Source organism: Ostrinia nubilalis, chromosome 19, assembly GCF_963855985.1.
Source record: "Ostrinia nubilalis chromosome 19, ilOstNubi1.1, whole genome shotgun sequence".
Lineage (NCBI taxonomy): Eukaryota > Metazoa > Arthropoda > Insecta > Lepidoptera > Crambidae > Ostrinia > Ostrinia nubilalis.
In genome coordinates, this window is record NC_087106.1 from 10,875,870 (window position 1) to 10,899,315 (window position 23,446).

General features: G+C 36.9%; 1 protein-coding gene across 1 annotated transcript in view; it reads right to left on the bottom strand.

The window, feature by feature from the left end:
• The window catches only part of LOC135081348 (AF4/FMR2 family member 1-like), a 94,905-nt gene that overhangs the window by 63,556 nt on the left and 7,903 nt on the right, over positions 1–23,446 (bottom strand). The window contains exon 2 of the mRNA XM_063976066.1: positions 19,825–19,957. Within this exon, the coding sequence (XP_063832136.1) occupies positions 19,825–19,957 (133 nt within the window). The remainder of the gene's footprint in view (positions 1–19,824; positions 19,958–23,446) is intronic.

A 23,446-nucleotide genomic window follows, 5' to 3' on the forward strand; every position in this document is an offset into this window, starting at 1 on the left:
CGAAAGATTACAGACGTGCGTCGGCACATCAAGTTAAACACAGTGGCGTCTTAAGCAGTTGCAATAAGAGCTATATTGAACTAAAATGCATAGTCTGATGAGCGGTCGCTGTACGCTGCGCACGCGCCGCGCGAGGTCACGCGGCGAATAAGCAGGTCAATGCGATCGGTCTCTCGCTTTTTCTCGGCACAAGGAAGTCACTGCACAAGTACAACTTGACGAGTGAAAATGTCACTTATGACGGAACCTGCGTTGTATGTAATGTCATAATGTATGGAAATCTGATTAAAGGCGCTTTAAGGGCTGGGGAATTTGGGTAAAAAAAAGAAAATAAATTAAAGAATTAATAAGTTGAAGATGAGGGACTTTTTGCAAAGCTATCTTAAGAAGAATGAATTAATTACTGAACAAATCTGCAAATAAACACATTTTTGAGATGCCTTAGTATTTAGTTTGATGTGCCAACGGCTGTACAGATTTTTTTAATTAATTCAGAAATGAAGCAGTAACTAGGCTAGGGGAAATTCCAAGAGTCAATATATAATAGGTAAATTATGAGAAATCAATAGGTACTTAGCTGATAAAAAGTCAATCGTTTTTAATATGGGAAAAGCCTAAAACGGATACAAGTGGATCGATTTAGTAAAAACCCCTAATACATTGTGTAATGAATACGAGTATTTATCGGGCTCAGATTATGTTTTAGGAATGTTTACTTTATCCTATGTCACAATAAAAAAGCGTTATCAATCATTAATTTTGTGAGTTCATTATTACAGTAGGTATTAATCACAATAACTTCCTAAATAAACCGTAATCCTGGGATATTCATAGCCGGCAGTTCAACTTGACTTAGCCAGGTTTTAAGCCAGTCTACATTCACGACTACGGCAGTTTTAGACAGTATTTATGTGTTATGTTGATTGTTGTTTTCTACATTATTATAAAGAGCAAATATTTGAGTGTTTGTTGCATTGCTACAAACAATGGCACATCAACTTCGAAACTAGGTACTGGACCGATTTGAACAAATGTTTTACCGTTAAAATCCTATATTATTTCTGATGAACGTTACGAGTCAGCAAGTCACTTATAAATGTACGTATCATTGTCGTTCTAAATAATAGTATACTATTATTTCTATTATGTATGTAAATAATAATGAACATTGTTCGTTATTTTCACTAGACCGCAATTTACTTTTAGACATGCAAAACTACGCCCCTTTTAATTGTTTTATTGTAGTTTGCGATTTTAAAGTTGAATTTCAGACATTTCAGGTATTTCGGAATTAATTTCACAACAATTTAGTAACACTACGTAAATTATTAGTCATCTACGAACGTTTCCACAATAATTGGAAGCCATAATTCTTAATAATAGTCGCGACGGAGTGAAACGCACAGCCCCAGTAGATTTGTATGCAGACGGTACAGCAAGGGGGCCTTTAAATTAAGTACCGACTATAAAGTTTTATTACAAAGTCGCCTCTATTACCACTACATAAGAGACCTCAGTGTTAAGCTTGATATGCAGTCTGTACAAAAGAATTACGACAGACAAATTAAAGTTATGTCCACTATTAGAAATAAAATTCTGTCGACATGATATGAATAGATACCATGTGTGGCGCCGGCGATTGTTTAAAACTTCAAAAAGATTTATTGGTTGGGAACTAGCTTTTGACCGCAGCTTCGCGCTCTTGAAATTCAGTCAGTCCAGTCTGTCACAGATCGTTATAAATTAAAGCATATAATTATGATATTCTGATGTGGAAGTAAGCAATAATTTTGTGTTTTAAACGTCAAAACTATTTATTGGCTATTCAAATATTGCCTTTGAGACCAGTGCCAAGTAAAAATATCATATCATTAAAGGCACAACGGCTTCACTTTGAAAGGTCAAGTAAAGATCACTGTTTTTAATGTATGTGATTATGCTAATTAACACTATAGTTTAAGTCAGGAAGTCACGTTCGTACGCAAATGTTTACTATGTTGACTTTAAAATGTGTTATTAACGTCACGACGACGTAATAAAGTAAAAGGATCAATATTACTTTAAATGTCGCTTAACTCATGATTTTTTACAATAAAACCTAGTTGTAAAAATAGCCTTGAACTTTTGTACTTTTAACTGTCTTTGAAAACAGTTAAGATTTGACTGAAACTCACTTTTAACTGTTTTTTAAAGACAGTAAAATATGGACAACTAAAATGCTTCTTAGAGATGTCGTACAAATTGATATCATTAATATCACACCCACTACCTAATCCAAAACCACACAGAGCTTGTACTGTGGCGTCTAGATAACGGACAAACAAGCTAAAATTAGATACAACTAGTACTAAGTATAATATGAATAAATAAACGTCAAAGACTAAACACTCATGAACACTCGTGAATTTGCAGAATAACAAATCTTGATCCTTGACGATTACTCACCAAAGGACATACAACTCTTTGAAAACAAATTCATAATGAATATACAAACATTGCACAAAAGGCTGTTCCTAATTAAATAGAAAGTACTAAACAAAGCAAAAGTAATAGAGGAAGAAATCGAACACATTCACCCGACTACAGTTAAACTAGCGAATCTTGCGATATAAGCGTAGGTATTCCCGCATCCGAGCAACATTTGTCTTCAGTACACAACGAGAATGGCAACACCGTGTGCGGAATAAGAATAAAAGTGAGCGTTAGGGTTGCCAGATATTGCACCGGGACCGGGACTCGCGGGATCGATACAAGCGTCTCAATTTCGGGACGCGTTGGATAGGTTCTCGAAAGTAGAGGTAGTTGGAAACTTGTAAAGTTATGCATACCACTACTTATAGAGAAATTAACTTGTATCAGCGCTCTACAGTTTGGCTGGCAACGAACTTTCGAACTTTTTATTTGAGCTGAAAATAGGTGGTATTAGGAATAAAAGTTCAAATTCTTTATCAATAAACTTTCAGTTACTAAGTAGGTATTTTCCTCTCATTTTAATCGAGTGGGTTGTAAAACAAGACTTTATGAACCACCATAGGCAGGACATGACTGGATCAGAGCGATGGGAATTTTTTCACATCTTTCTTTTAAAACAATCAGTTGACGAATGCCTTCAGTGTCTTTACGGTACATGACTTGTACATCACTCCAAACTGGAGGTATTTCAACAGGGACGGGACATGCCTTAATCACGGGGGTATCGGGACAGGGTTCCTCGCACTTTACACGCGTCCAGTGTCAAATGGCGATAAATCTTGCGCAGCTCGGTTTACGACCACAATTCCAAGCTCCACGCATTCGGGGTTCCGTACGTGTTTCTAATAACCTATTAACACTGGTGGTGCGATGACGCAGCCTTTATGAATTGAGGTTAATCGTCTATACTTAATTTTTTGATGATTTATCTGTTGGTAAAGGGCTTAACGGGAACATAAATGAGTGAAGGTTAAAAAAAGTTTAATGAAACCTCATTTAACAAAGACCTTACCATTTTGAAACATATTCATGTTCTTTCTTTACTTTTGAATGCAAATCAATGTTGACATCAACCGCGACATTAATGCCCACGTCTACCAAAAACATTGTTCTTTGCCTTGGACGCTATCTGCGCGTGTAACAATATCTTAAAAATTATGTATGAATGCCATATACTCATCACGGGCGGATATTTAGCGGTTTTAACAATTTTTCGCGTGTTGTTGGTTTTTGCAAACGGGAATCAATTCCCGCTTGTCCCAGAGGGCCTATAGATCATATAAGCGACACGAGCCGATATGCCTAGAGCGTCCCGATGTAGGTCACGCGAACACCACAATTTTGCTCTTATGGCCCAGAACATAAAATTCGATTTGCACTCTTGTCGCTTTACGCGATCGTTGCGGGGCTCGTTCGAGTTATGAATTAGAAGCATAAAAATTATTAACGACGCCTATGTGACTAAAAACGGATGTAGGTCACAGTCGGAGGTAACTTTGACTAACCTATACCAGTTTTGGGCAGTCTAGACAATATTGCGCTAAATAATTAACCTTTTTATATTGCTATAAAAACCGATCAAAACTTTTTTAGGTTTGCAATAAAAACGAATTGAAAAAGTTACGGTACGACAAGGTTATACTGGTCAAGTTATTTAAAGTTAAACGTTAAGTTACAAAGGTATCCAAAACTGCACCGACCTCTAGTTTAAATATTTTGCTCTAGATGGCTCTACTACGAATTACTAATTACTTAAGTAGTACATAATTCGGCTTAGTGAATATTAAATTAGGTTAAGTAATTAGGTACATGTATCTACGAAAGTATACGAGAAATGAATGAAATTGACTACCTATCTATCTACTATCATTGCAGTTCATCATTTCAAATGTCCTCTAAACGTGTCAACTAACCCACAACGTTCACTTAGTCTTAGAAAGTACAATTTTAGGTCGGAACGATCTGAATTTGAATTGTTAAGGTCCCTGATAGGTCCTACGTCATCAAGTCCACCAGTAAGCGTGCATGTTATGCGCAGTGCACACATGCAGGAAGTGCACGCGAGACGCGTAACCTTCCACTTCCGAGCGGTCTTGCCAAGCGGCGAACGCTCGGTTTATCATTTGTTATCACAGCTAATATGTGGGCGGTAGGGCTAGTGTGCATTAAGCTTAAGAGTTAAAGTGACATTGGGTACATAACGTGATATTAGCAGGAGCAAAATTCGTAGGATTAAATTTTATTTACTGTGATCAGAAATACAGACGACCTCAAGGTAAACACCGTAACATCTTAATGTATTTGTAATAATAATTATGTAAATAGAAAGAAAATGTATAGTCTAATGTGCTGTCTGTACAATTATGGTACAAAATATTAAAAATAGAAAAAAGAGGTGAACAAAAGAGAGTTCATTAAAACAAAGCACCAAATAAAGCTTATACACTAAATAGTTACACTTGTCCGATACAGGAGAGCTGATAGAGTCCTACTCCATTTGCATGTATTGTATCATACATACATTATCTTTTTAATGAGTCATCAAGATGTTACTTTATTGTTTGTTGAGATTTACTCCGCGGCGCGTAAGGAGAATTATAATCAGAATCTGTGTAATAAAATAAAATATTTGCCTCTACTAATTTTAAGATTCATAAGTTAAAAGAACCAAAAATGTCTTCATAATAATTTCAGATTCAAAGCAGTATATCAAGACATAAGAATTCAACGTTAATAACATCTTTTCATAAAATCTACTCAGAAAATAAGATTACAAGCATCATATTGTTACGATTTATTCAATGCTAAAGATATTTCTGAAACTGAGCATTCATTCATAGCGTCAAATTAAAGTGGTTACTATACAACAAGTTTTGTGTGAACCTTATTAATGAATATCAAGTTTGCTCATTTATACCCGTGAATGGAAGACTTATTAAAAACCAGCCAGGCGCTAAACAGGGTGTAAGGGAGATGTTGGCATATCTTTAAACGGTGAATTCGAATATCCAATTCAATATCTGTAACTAGTATTTAAAAAACATATTTTTACATTTTAATTCTTACATTTATTTTTTATTCATCAGTGTACGGACAAGAGCAACTGAAGCTAAATAAACTCTGCGGCATCTTAGTTGTAAGAGGTACTAATGTGTACAAGTGTATTTTTTCTGCAGTCCCTTACAGTATCATCGAAAGTAGAGACACATACTTCAGAAAGTACCTACTGATTTTGAACATGGAAGTCACTGATAAATATTTTTTCTTAAACACCCTGTATGACATAAGGTCGGTAGCACACATATTAATTTCTGTCAATTGCATATTCATTGGCATGCTCGCATAATATCGGTTCCACAAAAATTTAAATTCAGCAATGAAACATCATTAATTAATTTAATATTACAGACTACAGAGGTTCATTCATATTCACCAATGGACGCCATGATGTCGTAATCGCGTGTAAGGCTGAATGTCCACGGGTTGTTTTTCGCGGTGAGTGGCATTAACCAGTTTGCAGTGAACTCGCTATATTCCTGATTTAAGTTACAAGCCGCATCCGTTCGTGAGTCGTCCTGGCGAATACCCGTTAAGTGTGTATAAGGCCTTACATCAGTTTCATTGGGCATTTTGGCAGAATATTTTATCTCAAAATAATTACATAATTACTTTTTTTTAGTTCATGGACTGGACGGCGAAGTGTAATATAATAATGTCTAAGTTATCTTTATTAATTTAAAAAATATGGAATGTAATTTACAAGTAAATAAATAATTATATTAAGATCAATGCTGTAACCAAATAAGTAAGAAACCACCAAAACACATTCGGAGGGAAAACTCTACCGTCACATATGTGAAATATTTAACGAGCGTAACGTCAGAAGTCTCTCCAAAATACAGAGGTCGAAAATTACTTGGAAAAGTGTTTTATTGCGCCCGCCAAGTCTAAAGCGCATGATATAATGGAAGCCGCGGGCCGGGGCGTGTGTGAGAGCGAGTAGCGAATAGTTGGGAGTTGCTGAAATAGTTAATTCGGTCATCTATTATTTTTCTTTTACTTTGTAGCCTTGAAGCAGCAATTGAAGCAGAAATAATATCAACTATTGTCATTTACATTTAATTTCAGTTTGGTATAATATTCTTTCAAATTCAAAATATTTATGAGTGAGTATGCAAGCCTTTTTCAAGACACTTATACATTAATACACACGCCTGAAATACTAGCTCTACCACAATAATGGGTCAAAATATCGGCTAGTGTTGAGAAGTGGTGGAAAAAACTCAGTCAGCTTTGTAAGTCTCGTCATTCAGACACTTTTTTCATAAGGATTCTAAAGGGTATAAATATTATTTCAAACCCGCAAACGAATTTAGCCGAACTCTCGACGCCGTAGAACAGATATTAATACATATATCTGCATTTAATCGCTTTTTGGGGTTGGACAGCTCAATCAGCCCGCTCCCGCCACCGCTTATAAATCCTCGCGCTAATTCTCGCGGGCCCGCGCCCGCCGCGATACGAGTAAATAAAACAAGCCGCCACTGAAACGCTTCATAACCACCTCACTTTTTATCCCGGCCTTTATTACCGAGCTTAAACGTTAAGGCGAGGCCACACCAGTCCCTAGTAGCTGATTAACAGACACGCCCATCATATAAAATTTATTAATCAGTTTTCCTACGTTAACATATTTATGAAAACTATCACATGAGACAGATTCAACAATAGGAACAATAAAATAGAACAATGTATCTAGGCTCCTTAAGAGCATTTGACGATTTGTAAGTACTAATTTAATTAGTCTATAAGTACAAATAAAGATAATTTTGATGTTTTGATTTTGATTTTGACAGAGTTTTAATAAAATAAACCTTTGTTTATAACAGTGGAGAAACAAAGCACATTAGAAGATTTATTATTTGCTAGTTCCCATTCGTACAAATTGAAATTGAGTCGTGATTTGAAAGTTTAGTGGCAACTTAAAATTAAGTACAAGCCATACTACTAAAAAAAGAATTTCGCACCAATAGACCACACTGACTTCGAAAAATCATCCGTTAACTAAGATTGCGCTGGCCATTAAACTTCGTATCGAAACCAGTAGTGTAGCTGTGGCCTTATCGTGTTGACATTATTAATTAATTAACACAATGTTTGTAATTACTAAATATTGTCGTTGTCCTCAACAGTTATTGGTTATTAGTTCTTCAATCGGGTTGTAAACAGAACCGGTTGTGACCGTAATTTGATTAGTAACCAAATATTTATCGTTAATGCATTAATTGTTACTTTTTTAAAAGTTTAAATAATACTGATTTAAACGAACTTGTTAGGTAAATTATAAGTTAATGAGACGTTTAGAATGATCAAATGTTATTAAATAAATATTATGAAAGCGCATCGTGTCATAAGACCTTGCTACAAATAAAATTCCCAACAAACAACAACAAAATAAATACAAACTTTCCACAATTTTCATAATTCAAATAAACAATCTCAGGCATAATGTGATAATACGAAAGTCTACGCTTTTAACAAATTGTCTACACAAAAGAACCTTTTAGACCTGATGTCTGTTATTTAAAAAGATACTGAATAGGGAGTTTTATTTTTGGGTATTCGCCGATCTTATTACACTAGGGTTTATAACTGTCTACTTCGAAATATTAGGATACCGATATTCTAAGAAAATGTTATCGGAGTACATTTTCTCTGACGTAACTTAATATTCTGCGAAATAAAATAATTCGACTCATATAAGTTGAGCTAACAATATTGTATGCGTGGAAATTAGTGATGGGCCGACTAGGGTCTTTGCCGACTAACCGACTAGCCGACTAATCGGTTTTTAAATTGCCGACTAGTCGGCCGACTAATCGGCAATGCCGATCATTCTAATACCTACTTGTCCGAAGAATAATATGTAGATTTCTCAAAAAAATAAGAATATCTAGATTTCTAAAGAGATAAATATAACTTCTTGATAAATGAGATTTCTTTAATATGAGAAAAAATAAAAATAACCTAACAGTACCTAAGGTAGATGTTATAATTTTCGACGGCGGAGGGGTCAGAGTAGGTGACAATATGATCGCCTTCTGCTGGGTTAGGATATTATTCTTACTTATCGACGTCAAAATGTATGGACAAAATTGCGCTTATTGCGGCACGCATCCTATGCCCACTGAATCCTCTCCACCCTCCACGGTGAGGGTCAGCGAGCTGGGGGCGTGGGGGTACCCCCGCCTGTATAGCAGGGACTACCACCACCGTCGGATAGGCAGGGCCCGCCATACAGGTGGGCAATTGCCGGGACGGACCACAGTCCGTCCCGGCACAATATCACACCGTATCACAATAGTTGATGCCTTTGTCCGGATTCCCATAGTTCTTCACACTAAGGCGATCGACGGAGCTCAGGGGCTATTTATTTGGGTATTCCTCATCCTTCCGATGAAAGGAGCCCCACATAATCTATACCATGCATTTTTTCTCCGAAAAAAAAAGATATTATCATTTTTATATGGAAAAATTACATAAACTTTACACATTTTTGATGATTTCCTGGTAATTTTAAATCTGGTGAAACCACTTTTACTGATTTTTTGCAGTCAAAAGTGGTTTAGACAACGCCCTTGGTCTACCTCATAATCATCTTGGTGATTATGAGTTTTATTTCATTCACATATTTATATTTTATAATGCGCCGATTATAATCGGCATATTTTGCCGAATAGTCGTCACTAGTCGGCCGACTACAAATGATGCCGAATAGTCGGCTTTCCCGACTAGTCGGCGACTAGTCGGCCCATCTCTAGTGGAAATCGTTTCCAGTCGACCTAGTCCCATTTACATGAAAATGCGTACTGTGGTGGATTCTAGTAACTTGAAGGATCAATTTAGATCGTACTTTGATCGATATTGTGTGCCACATTACATAATATTTTAAGTTATGTGCTATAAACAACTTAAATAAAGGCAAGTGGACTATTTAAATAATTTTATTAAGTCGATACTGGGTGCGGCTTCAGTACCATTATCATTTCTGATTGTGCAACCTACATTTAGTCGCGGATGAAAGCAGTCAGTCGTCCCTATAAAATGTACTTTAACTCTGGAAATCCAGAGATAAAAGTGACATAAAGCTTTCCGTATTTTACGACTAAGGTGGGTGTAGGTACTCTAGGTCTAATAAAAGTAATAAAGACATTGTTCAAGCATAAACTAGTTACAAAACTGTGAACAGCTAAATTTAAAATATGGCCAATCAAAACTTCTTTAATATTATATTAGTTTGAAGTTTATAAACTTTCTGTATGTATTACAAATATAATTATAAGTTGCCTTTAACAAAGCTGTGTTACGCCTACTTTTGTTTTCAATTTGCAAAACTTTATGACACACATAAACCTGTTTTAAAATTTAAATGCAACACAACTGTACCTAATCGCTCGCATCTGAGTGGTCCAGTAGTCGACCACGCGTAACCGGTGTGGTCGGTTCCCATGGTGGTAATTACTGGTCGATCCATCACAAAGAGTCGGCCGCAGTTATTGCATTTCCAAGCGTCTAGCGGCCATTACCGCCACAATCGGGTGACGAGTCAATTTGCAACTGCTGCAGGACCGGGCCCAGGAGCTATTAGTGGTCCATCGAGCTAGTACTGTCAACGGTATGAAAACCTAGGGTAGACGTCACTTAAACATGAGTTATTGGAATAAAGTCGATCAGACTTAAATGCATTGATCGCCATCGCTGCACGCCGGCTAATCGCGTGTGATCGCGTTGGTGTGGCTGAATCTTAAAGGAATCATTCAGAGGTTAGAATCGGAACGGCGGGTTCGATAGTACAATAATTTATATTACAAAGTTATGACGAAGTAACTTAATAATTTTTGATTTATCGTGTCTAATTTAATGAACGAATAAGTTGAAAACCGTTTCTAAAACCGATTTACTAAAGCAAATAGCGAGAACATTAAGACTAAAGCAGATGATAAGACAATTACTTAATATTTAGACAAATCTGATTTTATCTGATATCAGTAGCATCTTTATGAAACTCAAATACTTTATAAGAATTTATATAATCTTGTACTTCTATTCAAAGAAAGGCGATCAAACTTCCTTGTTCTATAAAAGCATGAGCATCAAGATACCACATTCGTGCAGACAATCGACATCTGAAATCTTTTTAGCACGTTTGCGCTTCTTAGTTGCGTCAAGTCAAACTACTAGTACTTTCCTGAACAATCTAGATAATTTCTAGACCTATACTAGTTGAATACGTCCCTGTCCCCAGGATAGTGGATACGGGAGTGCATCATGATGACGATTTGTCAACGCCACACGACGAATAGGCTGCGGCATGTTACAAAGCGAAAAATGCCGCTGTCGACAGCTAGGAACGATATATTTATTGACCATTTTATCATACTGGAATTAAACCTTAAGATGTCCTAGTAGCTAATTAAGAACAATTACATTTTCATTAATAGCCAAGTCCCGAGTTGAAATAGCTTTTATGTTTACTTGATTAGATTTTTTAAAAGTTTTAAAATGTCTAAAAACAATGATAATATACAAAGTGGTCTATACCGATTTCTATTATTAATGCAAAGTGAAAATTTGCCCAAAACCAAGATGTAGCAAGGGATCTTATGATCAAAAGGAATTTTTGAACCTTTCATTTAAATATCAGTAGAAAAATTAAAAATTACGTCATTCAAAAACCGACAGTGACGGGACCACCTAACGAGACCGGACTAGAGCCGTTTAAGACACTATTAGCGAAATTTATTATTGTTTATTAAAGACATTAATTATTGTAAGTTTTATGAAAATGAACATCCGCTGTTTGAACTAATGAACACTTTAAGGGGCAGTAAAAACAATGAACACATTCCGTTTGCAAATGGATAGTTGGTCCAACATGAAACAAATACTAGTACTCGTACTCATTACTTTAACAGCCAGCTCCAGCGTGTGCCACTGTCATTACGGACAATTACGAAATGCTGTCATAAAAAATAATGATGATACGTTTCATATCGCGATGTCTTATTAATTTGCCTTTGCAATGACGGAATTGTAGTAGTAGACGTCTTTATTAGATTAGATCATTTTATTAGATGAGACCACTATAAAAAAGTTACATGTTTAGATACATCCGTCTTCATGACCTTGACATATCTTGGTCTACATTCCAATCCGTTATATTTTAAGTGTACTCTATTGAAATTAATGCACATACCGCGACCCACGAGCAAAAGGTCGTACATAGCATTTTCCCTGCGGCAACAAATACGGCCAGTAGCGTGACGTAATGCAAAACAAATAGACCATAAGTCAGCTCGATAAGGCCAAGTCTGACTTACCCCCGGCAACCATAGTCTGTTACTATAGTAACTATATGGTACTACGTTAGTCTTTAGATTGCTATCGGGACTTAATCGTTTGTAGGATAATCATTTTAATTGCTTTTTATTGGTCAATCAATTGCTTTGTTAATTGAGACAATAATAGTATCACATTTTTTGTTTCCTTATGATTTAAGTATCGACGTAAGATTGATCTAAACCTAAGAGTACTAGAATTGATTTTAAACGAATTGACATGTAAGCTTATAAGTTTTATCATAATTTAACGAAGAGCTACATTTAAAGATATTACGTACGCATAGTACGAATTGTAAACAACAGAAAATGAACGTTGTTTAAAAGTTATTTGCGTATCTGTTTAATCCAAATTGTCGTTGTAATTTTAAATGAAATTCGTAACATGCTGAGCTAATAAAACGTGCAAAGTTGCTTTGTACTGTCACTTTGATCTGAAGCTTCAATAACTCAGTATGAGCATCAGTGGCGCAAGCTCAAAGGCGAGATAATTTGCAATGATACGGTGACGTCAATAATTTAAACCTCTCGATCAGATAAGAGCGAAAAGTAAACATCTGTAAATGCAAATTGTCGCCTACACAAGACAGACGGCTTTGTCGTGTCATTAGTCGCGTACTGTGCGCCCGTTATGACGCGGCCGTCACGCGAGCGGGATGTCGCGTGTTTATGCACAGACCAAAAATAAAAGAACTGACAGACGGCACTCGATAATATACTTTGTATGAAAATTTTAAAGACCATTGAAGAATGAAGAATGTGGAGCTTCACGTCATACTTTTTCACCTCAGAGAAAATTTTTGATGTTGCCTGAACATGACATTAAAAACTGAGAAAATATGAGTAGATTGATGGTTTGTCACAACAAGCTGGCTGATCTCTCGTGCTGTATCGTCGACCGTCTCTTGCGATTTTTGAATCATTTATCAACCGGCTGTTTACTCTTTTTCACGGTTCGACCGGTTCCTACCGAAACTGGGTCACTCTTCATTACGGAGCGATCGCATTAAAAGCAATACATTGATTGCCTTCGTTCGGCTCGCCTCCGAGCGTCGCGTGATAATGCGCCGTTGGGTGCCATTATGGACGAGTGTCGAATAAAACCAAACTTGTTATCCTTAAATTGATTATGGGCTTCCTGTTCCGATAACTTTTCATTAACCGCCAAGCATTTTAATTAGTACAAACAACTGTTATTTATGTTTATTTGGCGCTATTAGAAATTATACTTATAATTTATGGCTACATCTTTTTTTTTAAATAGCACCTTTTACTTACAAAAGTTATCATAATATTTGTTTAGTTTGATATGGCGTAGTACATACGGTACTTGTAGATTTTACTGACCCAAATTATAGCTAACCTAAAAAGTAAGTTACCATGTTCTTATTCTGGCGCGTGATTAAAAGATTAAAACTTACGCGCAAAATTAAACACGCCAAACAAAACAACGTAATTGTTTTAGAACAGGGTTAATTACATCTAATACTTAAAGATTAACTAATTGTTACTTTAACGAAGGAATTACGTGTACCTTTCAATATAAGTTTACCACTGGATTTTCCACGCGGAAACCTTTTTTTCTCCACAATTTTTTCTAATTTTTGTAAATGTATGGATCAGAATTTAACTTTACTTGCTAGAGTTTGTTGCAAAATCGCATCTATTAAAACCTACATAAGATGCTACAGTTTGGCTTGATCCGTTAATACCCCACGATCTCAATAAGCAACTCAATTAACCGGTTTTAACTGCAGTTTAAAGTTTGAATTGTCGATTCCTCGTAAAGTTTTTATGGGACATTTTACTATTACTCCATTCTGATACTGATGGAATACATTAGTGCTGCCACAAGATTCTATTTTACGATCTTATTGGACGGATCGGAAAGATATGAATTTGTGATCGGTATTTTTACCGGTGAAGCAGTAAGGTTTGGGCTTTAATATTTCAAAGTGGTAATTATGTTAAACGAAGAGACCCTTCGTCTATTCAAACTCATACTTAAGTTTTATAGAGTAGCTACCGGTAAGTTTAAGTGTGCAACTGGTTTCAATTTTACTTTACGATGTTAATTAATAAGATTTCCACGATGAAAATCATCGTCATCGAAAGGTGACCGACTACGCTACTCGTACTCGGAATAGCATCTAATTTTAACTAGCAATAAATAGACGTGTTAACAGCTCTAAAATTGTTAGTATACAGCCGGGAAAATCCGTATCGACAGTTATTAACACGTTGCCAAATGGGTCTACTCTACAAAACAATTGCGAAATATTGCCTATGCCTGTCGCTCTCGCACATGGGCAGATAGATTGGTGAATGAAACAGACAGGTAGAGTCGGGGGCCGGGCGATCGGCAGCGATTAGTCGACGGCCGCGTGACGTTTCATCACGTCATCACGCCGAGTAGCGCGTCACATTGGCAATACAAACTGTGGACTACGACACGTCTAGGGTTGCCTAAATTATTGAATCTATTTATAACACATGGATTTTGGGTTTGATTTCAGCAAGGAATTTGGTTATGCATTTAGAAAAGTATGGTAAAATACTTTATAAGACTCTACTTGCTACAAAGTTCAATACATGATGTTACTTATAAATTACAAGTTAGTGGAAATGAAGCAATGTCTGTTATTACAACAAGAAAACTACAGGACAGTCATTAAGTTTTACAATATTACAGCGTATAAATAAAAATAATACTAATACTTCCTTCCGTAACTTCTTTACGAACTCTACACGGTCTAAGTTGCAGGCAAAAGCACGTAAATAAGTCATTAAAAAAATTACGACACACAACGGTTACGGCTAAAGTTGTTTATAGAATTAGTTAACCCATTTCGGCGTGTAATAAGCAAAATAATGCTATGAAATCGTTGTAACGAAAACCAAATGTCCAATTATGAAAGCGATTAGCTCAGACGCGTATCGAGTCACGTTGACGATGATTGACTATTTCATTGCAAAAAGATCTTTATTGCAAGCACATAAGGTGTCAATGTTTAGCTTGATGTACTGTCTGTAACCTGTAACTTCCACATTACGTAATTTACTGGTCAATGAACGTGTTAATCAATAGTTTTAATGTAACACTAGTTTATCTTCAGACATTTCTATGAATAGAAATACAAAAATAGACAACTTATCCTTCCAAGTAAACGTTGACCTTTGCTCTATCCAGTTCTGGGGAGGCGCGAACAGTGAACTCGCATAGTTGTGTAAGTTAATCTTGTTTATTTATAGAAGACATAATTACAACTGAGTTTGGGCTGATTTAATCAGTATCTATGCGAACTTTCGTACAGTCGGGAGTTCCGAAAGATTTCGTCTTTCATTCACCAATAGAAAGTTACAAAACTGTCATACGCTATTTTCGCAAAAATTTAAATATCTAAATGGCCGAATTTGCGAGCATCGAGTACTTAACATAAATTAAAAATCATCTCCAGGTCATTTAGTTTCCACTAACTCTCTAATTTACAAGAAGCAAATAGAGGTTTTGGCCCATACTTCTCCGCTGGCCAGACTAGTTACAGAGAGCAAATATGTAAAGTCCAAAGGACTTGTACCATCCTAGACTACTTCTCACTTAACACCAGGTGTGATAGCAGTCAAATACCTGCTTTGTTCTGCATAAAAATACAGGTATATTTGTCAACCCTATCATCGTCCGTCATTCGGTAGGTAGTGCCGTCAAGTTGAAGCGGCGCGGTGCGCCTGCGCTCAATAATTTATCACCGCGCGACAATGGCGATTGGGTTCTCAGGCCATTACCGCGGCTGGCCAGGCTGCTGGAATGTTTGTGAATTGTGAAGCTGGCTAAAGCTATACTGATAAAACTGAGTAAATATTACAGCTAGTAGGTGGTTTCAAATTAATCGGTTGGATTTTGAAAATTAATCCATCTAAAACGCTACATAAACTTTCGGTGTCCAGTCCAGTAGTTGAAGTAGCAAAAATTCAAAGTGAATCTCTTTAGTGTTTAGAGCTTTTTCAGGGTACATTTTAGTAAATTAATTACTCATTATCTACTATTCTTATTAAAATAATATCATTCTCATGGCATTTTTAATGACTACCGTAAGCAAATCTGATTTTCGAAGAAGTTCGAAATTGTGTAGTTTAAACTAACAACGCTTATTAAACCAACCAATTACGATAGAGCAAGGCCATACATTCTCAACAATGGACGAAAATCCGTTTCTGCATACGAACTTGTCGCCCCCTCATTAGTTAGGCTCATCAGCATTCAAATTAACACAATCAACACAGGTGACGGTCCCTTCCACCCCTAGTGTTCACTGCTAACAAGTGCATAAACGCATAAATTGAATTTGACACATGCTTTGTACGGTGCTTTAACCCTATTCCGCCCCTGGTCAAACCAGTCGCTTGTCGCCAATCAGCTCGAAAATTCAACTACCCCATGGCTGGACTAATCCCATTTCAGGTTTCGATACCGATTCCAGTATTGAATTATTTATTCAGTGTGTTGTTAGTTAGACGATTTAGTAGGGATAGCGAATATTAATCTGCTTATAACGTTAAAAAAATATCTTTGGACAATTTCACACAGCGCCATCTAGCCTCAAAGTAAGCAACTAATATGCTTGTGTTAAGGGTGCTAGAATGAATATCCATTTAAAATTGATACCGATATGAAATTACTTTAGATACTTAGCCTCGTTTTGGTATCAACTGCATCTCCTTTAACGTACTATAAACTAAAAACTCTACCAAACTCAGAGACACTTTTTCTTCACTCTTGATCCCATTTCGATTTTCAAATCAGAATTTTATCTGTTCTCCTTCGCTATGCACTTTACGTGCTATAATACCAATTGTTCACAAAGTTATACCGATTTTTCCTACACTAATACCGATTATAAATTCAGCATCGCTCGTCCCAACATCTCGATTACATCGCATCGGTATCAACTCGCTCACCATTTTAGAGTTTGATTGCCTCTACGTGCAAATACGCAAATTAACTGTATGATTAAACTGCGGATTATAGTGTTTGGTGTCGCACTAATTACTGACGCGTATTGTAATTTTGGCGTGACATTTTATTGGACGTAAATTAATATGTTTACTTTCAATTACCAAAATTTTGAGGGTTATATTATTTTAAAGAGAGTATTTTAAACAGTAGGAAAATAATTTTCCTATTACTCGTATGATATTGAGAGTTAAAAATTGTTATAGTAGCGAAACAATATTGCAATATTGCACTGTTTCATTCACAGAATATGCTTTCTATAAATACCAATAAGGTACACTTTCTATAAATTCAAATAAATAGACACATAATGCGGAGAACCAGTTTCAGTGCAAGCATTATCCGTCCAAAAGCGCGAAACCATTTCATAATTGAACGTCGAGCGCAACGAGCCACCGCGAGACAATCCATTCCACATGCACGGCCGCGGGACGAGCGAGTATACAAATTGGCCCAAATTAGCTATTATGCAAATCATCCGAGGGCCGCAGCCGAAAAAATATCCGATATCTACGTTGGCCGCACCTGAAACGGAGGTTCCGCGCGACCCAAGTATCAAATAACTCCCGCTTTTGTCATGGTAATGCCCCACCAAATTATCTGCTCTACGCATAATCTCGAGAACCATAAAAGTGAGGATTGCCATACACAAGCTTATTTACTCGCAAACGCTATCCGATCCGAGACGGGATTACCTCTGGAAAGTTACAACCTGCAAATCGATATTCAGGGTTGCTGAAGAACGTTTCAGCGACGGCACACGGTTTATATTGGCTTAATTCCTGAAACTACATGCCGCACGCGTAACCCTCGAAAAGGAAATCTGTACTGAATTAAATCGAATTTCCACTCGAACGAGTTGTGAATCTTTGAACCCTTTCCGAGAGGTATGTCCGTGCGGAGATGATCAAACGCGGCAGCCCTGCGCCATGTCTGCTGAGTAAACCAAGCGAAACGCATTTTCGCTCGGTGTCGTTATTCTTCGAATAAAACGTTAAGTAAATCAAAGAAACCCCGAGGTTATTATAGGAACTTCCACAGTCCACAAAGGTTCTTTTGTGTCGGTATCGTTTATATTTATTAGCGCAGATCCCAGTAACAATGCGCTCGTGAATGTCGCTGGGCCTACAATCTAATTGCGCAATGGCTACCGGTCGTTCCAGTTGCCATTTCTGACACGTTGAACTTCTGACCAATTTTATTAATAAAAGCGGTTCTGTTTTGTGAAATCAAACAAAGGAACGGATAGCGAGCGAGTCGGATCGTTAAGACTAAAGCGGAGCGGAGTACGTGTAAAAAATGTAGAACATGAGCTCCCCTGAAGCGCTTTTATTGCTTCAAACCGTTGATCTAGCTAGGATCTAGGTTATTATAATGGAAGTCCCGTTTTAGATTATATTTACGGCAAACACTAGGCTACAGGCAATACCGTATTACTGAAACTAATATGATATTAAGCGTCATGTTCTTTTTGGAATCAACTAACAAACTAAAGTACTGGTAGCATTTTTCTTGATAGTGGCACGTGCTATAGGTACTCGTATTATAAATTGAGTAAAAATGTTATTTATAGAATAACAAGTTTTTCTTTTTTTAACGCAAGGCTAAGTCCACGTTAATTTAAAAAAATCATGAGGCACTTAATCCTAATCGAAAGATATCTAAATTATAAAGGAGGAGAGAGTCTGGAAGAGAATACTCCTCGACAATATTTAAAAACTATTGGTTATGCTCAATCAAGCCATCTTGACTTGCATAATACTATTTCAGAGTTAATTAAATAATCTCATGAATATAAATCGACTGGTGCCATTTTTTTTGTTGAAACCGATATAAAATCGTAGAACTATAGAAGTGCGGCAAAAGTGGAAGTGGTCTCAGATGATCGAAACCTATTTCGATTATGCTGATATATGCAAATGCTTTTATATACTGCGAGCCTTCATGTGAGCTGGCCAAAATAGTAGTTTATGATAATTCTGTTTACCCAAGGAAATGTATTTTCAGTTTGGATCTAAGTTATTCTATTTATTAAACGCGGGACGAGGCATATGAAAATAAAAAAACTTGCCGAGCGTTAACAAAAGTTATCATTCGAATCTACGAAAAAGATTCAAATACCTAGTTACAAAACTTGCAAATAATGTATTAAATGTATTTTTAAGGTTAGAAGGTCACAAGCTTATGAACCTAATTTTACATATAAAAATGAAAGGTCGACTTCTACGAAGCTGGTACCTATATCAAAAAACTTTTTAATGAATGAAATAAGAAATTTTTATAACTTGCAATATTGAAATTTGTGTATCACCAGGTATTATTTATTAGTGTATAAAGGTTATTTGGCAATAAATTTCGCCTTAGGTACTCGTTAATTTCAATAACGATTTTCTTAGATTTAAGTTGAGAATTCACTCAGAGCCTAATATCGCCTGGAGTAAGAGCAACATATAACTCGCTAATTCTCAAAGGATTCTTGTCCAACATTTGTAGTTTTTATAATACTACCATTCTAGTGAATCTCTTAGCCTGTAAATCTCAGTTTGAGCTACAACGGAGAAGCTCCTTTCTAATAGTCCCAAACACAAAAGTTCTAGAAAATGTAGAGTCAAATAGGTATTCACATGTATTCTAATAATTCCAAAACCGTATTCACGAGATTATGATATTTGTAGTTTTTCTAAGCGCGATATGGGAAGTATTGGGAAGCTCTTGACCTGCATCAATTTCTAATAGTCCTAAACACACAAAATCTAATAAAGTTGTTGCAACTCACGAAGGTGAGTGAGCTTTACTTGTGTGTACGTGTACATGCACATAACGTGTAATGTCTGTCAAAACTTTTGAAAAACGGTCAGTAGCGAGCCACCACACGTGTAAAGCTCACTCGCCTTCATGAATTGCAACAACTATGTATAAATGTAGAGTCAAATAGGTACTCACATGGCGCTGGGCTCTGCGGCTCGGCGTATATGCCGATCGACTTGCTGGGGTCGTCGATGAGCGACTGGGCGAGGTGGTAATCGCCTAGCTTGTGCTGGATCTGCTGGCTCACACGGTCCCTGTTGCCCGTCACCTGTGGAAGACATAGCCAGGTCAGTACTGATTTGAGGATCAAGCCCCAATTGGTTGGCCGTTAGGTTAGGCTTGTTGCTTCAATTTGCAGGGCCAAACCACACTTGGGCGCGCCCTTGGGGTTAATGTTTAGGTTTTGAGGGTGAGATACGTCTGGGTCTGGTCACCTATTGCCAGAAGAAGCTGGAAAAGCCATTCCGAAGGAAAAATACTGAACATCTGCATGGCATCGTGGTATTTATAGTAGGAGTTATTTAGTAAAAAAATAATCTATAAATAAAAAAAACGTTCAAAATAGTAATTTTATATGCGTAACTACTGCGTACTTTTTATTCGGCCAGAATTCTCTCGCATCACCCCTCGCAATGTCTTTAAATCCTCTAATTGAAAATCCTAGTACCAAATTCAATCGTCACATCGTCTTTTCTTTGTCTATCTACCCTTTGATCGGGAGTTTCTGCTTAGCGCACGACTAAGTCTAAATAAGTAGTCCAACAGTCATTTGTCGCGGTTTATTGAGTGGCTTGAAATCTCGAGTATGTAATTGACGCGAACTGGGGTAAATCAGACCATATGACATTGAACATGAAATATCGTCACAAGTCGTTGCTTTAAGAGACTACATCCAGATTTAAGCCAGTTTCGGAGTAGTGATACCTACACACGTAGTAAGTAATTCGAGGCAAATAGCATAAATGCCATAAATCTTGGAGTATTGCATTCATACATTCAGGGTATAAATTCCATCGTCACTTTATTAAAACTAGTTAATAGGTTAATTGATTCCTAAGTAGACCGGTGACTAATAAAGTGGAAAATGGACGAGAAAAGCGGCATTTTAAATTATTAAGCCTTATCGCGAGCTCGTATACGTGTCAATCTGTCATTTATAATTTAATGCAGGACACAAATGATACGGCAGCGAAGTGACGTGAAAGCGGACACGTGCGGCCCCTCCGAGCCATCGGCACTCCGAGGACACGCCCTCAGTCTCAGAACTCGGCAATCATTCTCACGATTCAATATACACGCATTCTTTTCGGTAATGATATGGGGAGATCGCTATGGTTTATGGGACTCCCCGCACAATACAAAGTGGGTATAATTATTGCATAAATAAATAAATATTTTCTCAACACTTGGGCGGCCTCAATCATCTTCTTGTGATAACGGATAAACATACTTAAAATGGGTATAATACACAATCACAATCATAACCAATACTGACTTATAGTTAGAAGAAGCCTAAGACCGACAAACAAAATGTGCCCAGTTTATTTAGGATGAACTGTTTAAAACAGAAGAACAACGAATAAACTTCAGGCGAATCGATGTAAACGATAAATGCATCAAACAGCTCTACATCATCCTTTTAGAGAACGCTCGAATTTATCACACTAATATATTTTACGCGAGCCGAATTCGATCCACCTTTATTGGTAGTCTGCACAAGGAAAACATCCATAAAAAGCGTCATGCTCAAGCGAGGCCGTGCTCACCATATGGCCTGCACCACTGCGGGCTCCATGCCCTAAATAATCCGATCTCAATGTCGCACGCATCTTCACATGATTCATGTATTATCATCATTCTAAGTCGTGTTTTGCAAGTCTTATTGGAAATATGCAAATGTCTATTTTCGATATAATCTCGTTCCAGGGAATTCGCTCCAAGAATGGCGCTGTCATGGAAACGATAGATGGAAACGGATTACCTGCATTCCAGATTCTGACTGAAGCGAATTGGGTCAATTTAAATGGATTGCCAAAGAAATTTTAAAACCTGCGTCAAACGATGCCACTATTGATCGATGTTCCGTTATGGACTCCCAAACTTTAGCCAAGAAGTTTCAAGGATGTACCGCATTTAGCTAGCAATATTTGTGAATGGAACTTAGGCAATAAATAATCTAGTAGCCAGTATTGTCTACGGTAAATAAATAAAAACTTTAGTCAAAAAATGTTAGGCACTTACGAAATAAACGATGATGAATTCGTGAGAACCTCACATAAGCGAAACCTTACAGCAATAAGCAATTTGCCGGTTAGATTTGCTACGGTTACCTTGTCCCTTAAGGCTCAAATCGTTTCTTATATTTCACATGCACAGCTCGCAGTATAGTAGCGATGGTACAATCTTCAAAATGCATATCTAACGAATAAATAACATTTAGATTTGCATCTACAAGTCAGTATCCTTGAAATGTAGTATCTTACTGTTCGTAGGCATCTGATTCAATTCTGTTTTTCAACTTCGTTTTTACGATTTGTGCCATGTAAGTATGTAATTTGTCATTCGAATATTTAAGTAAGTTTCCTTTCTTATTTTTACCACTTCTCACAAGACATATTACTCCAAATACATCCTTTCAAATTCCATTTCCGATTTCTTTCATCACAAATCGACCAGTCACTATTTTTAAGGTTATCTTTTACATAAGACAATAACTCAGCAGAAAAACGTAATCCTTTCGCTTGCAAATCAGCAACAGCCTCTCCAATTGGTTCCATTATATCGATGTTACCTAACATCGTAGTTTTGTCCCATCATATTTATTCTTCGGTCCTAATTATTGCAATAGGTTTCCCAGGACACTACTCTACCAGATCACCTTCCCTATTAATTAGTGCAGCATCAGAAAGTGCAGGAGATTTATGCGTAGGCCTGCCCTCGAGGATGCCCGCGTGCCCTCTCGCCGCCCCAGCCGTCCCGGCCGTTGACTTCAGACGGGCGAGCACCCCTACGCGACAGGGAGTGTTACTTGGGATTGTGATTACATCCGGGATAGTTAAGGTATAAATATAGTTCTGATAAAGGTTTACTGGGATGACACCTTTGAAAAAAATAAAAAAGTTAATTGCTGTAGCAACAGCTCAGTCAGCTGTAAGTGCTCATGTACTACGTAATAAATGACGCATTTGAGACCCGTTTCTCTTAGTTTCAAATAAAAAAATCTTATCTCTCTTACGTTACGGTATTTTACCTAAACCGTTTTATTTAAAGTTTATATTATGATGACCTTTTACATGCGAAAAACAGCGCTGGAAACTGGTATAACGAAAAAATATGTAAAGCGTATTTAAAATACTGGTAAAATCTTAATACGTTAACATTTTCTGTTATTTCCAGGAATCATGATTGCAAAATGATTCCTAAGTTCTAAAAATACTTTGATACAAGAAAGAACTGACTTCATTTTTAGTGAAGAATTTAAAGGGAAACGATGATGATGAAATTCGCACGATATTAACTTTCCTTGAAGACTCTTGATGCAGTCATTCCGAGAAAATTCACTGGATAAACATGCGGCCGGAGTTAATAATAAATAAACGTCTAACCTTGTGTTAATCTTAAATCTGAGATCTGTAGAAATAACAAATAGCCTAAAAGCGCGACCTGAATCGGGGGCAGTCAATGACCCACCTCGGCTGCGTCGGAGAGCCAGACTCGGCCAGAATGGTCGCTACAACTATATGTACAGACATGCACA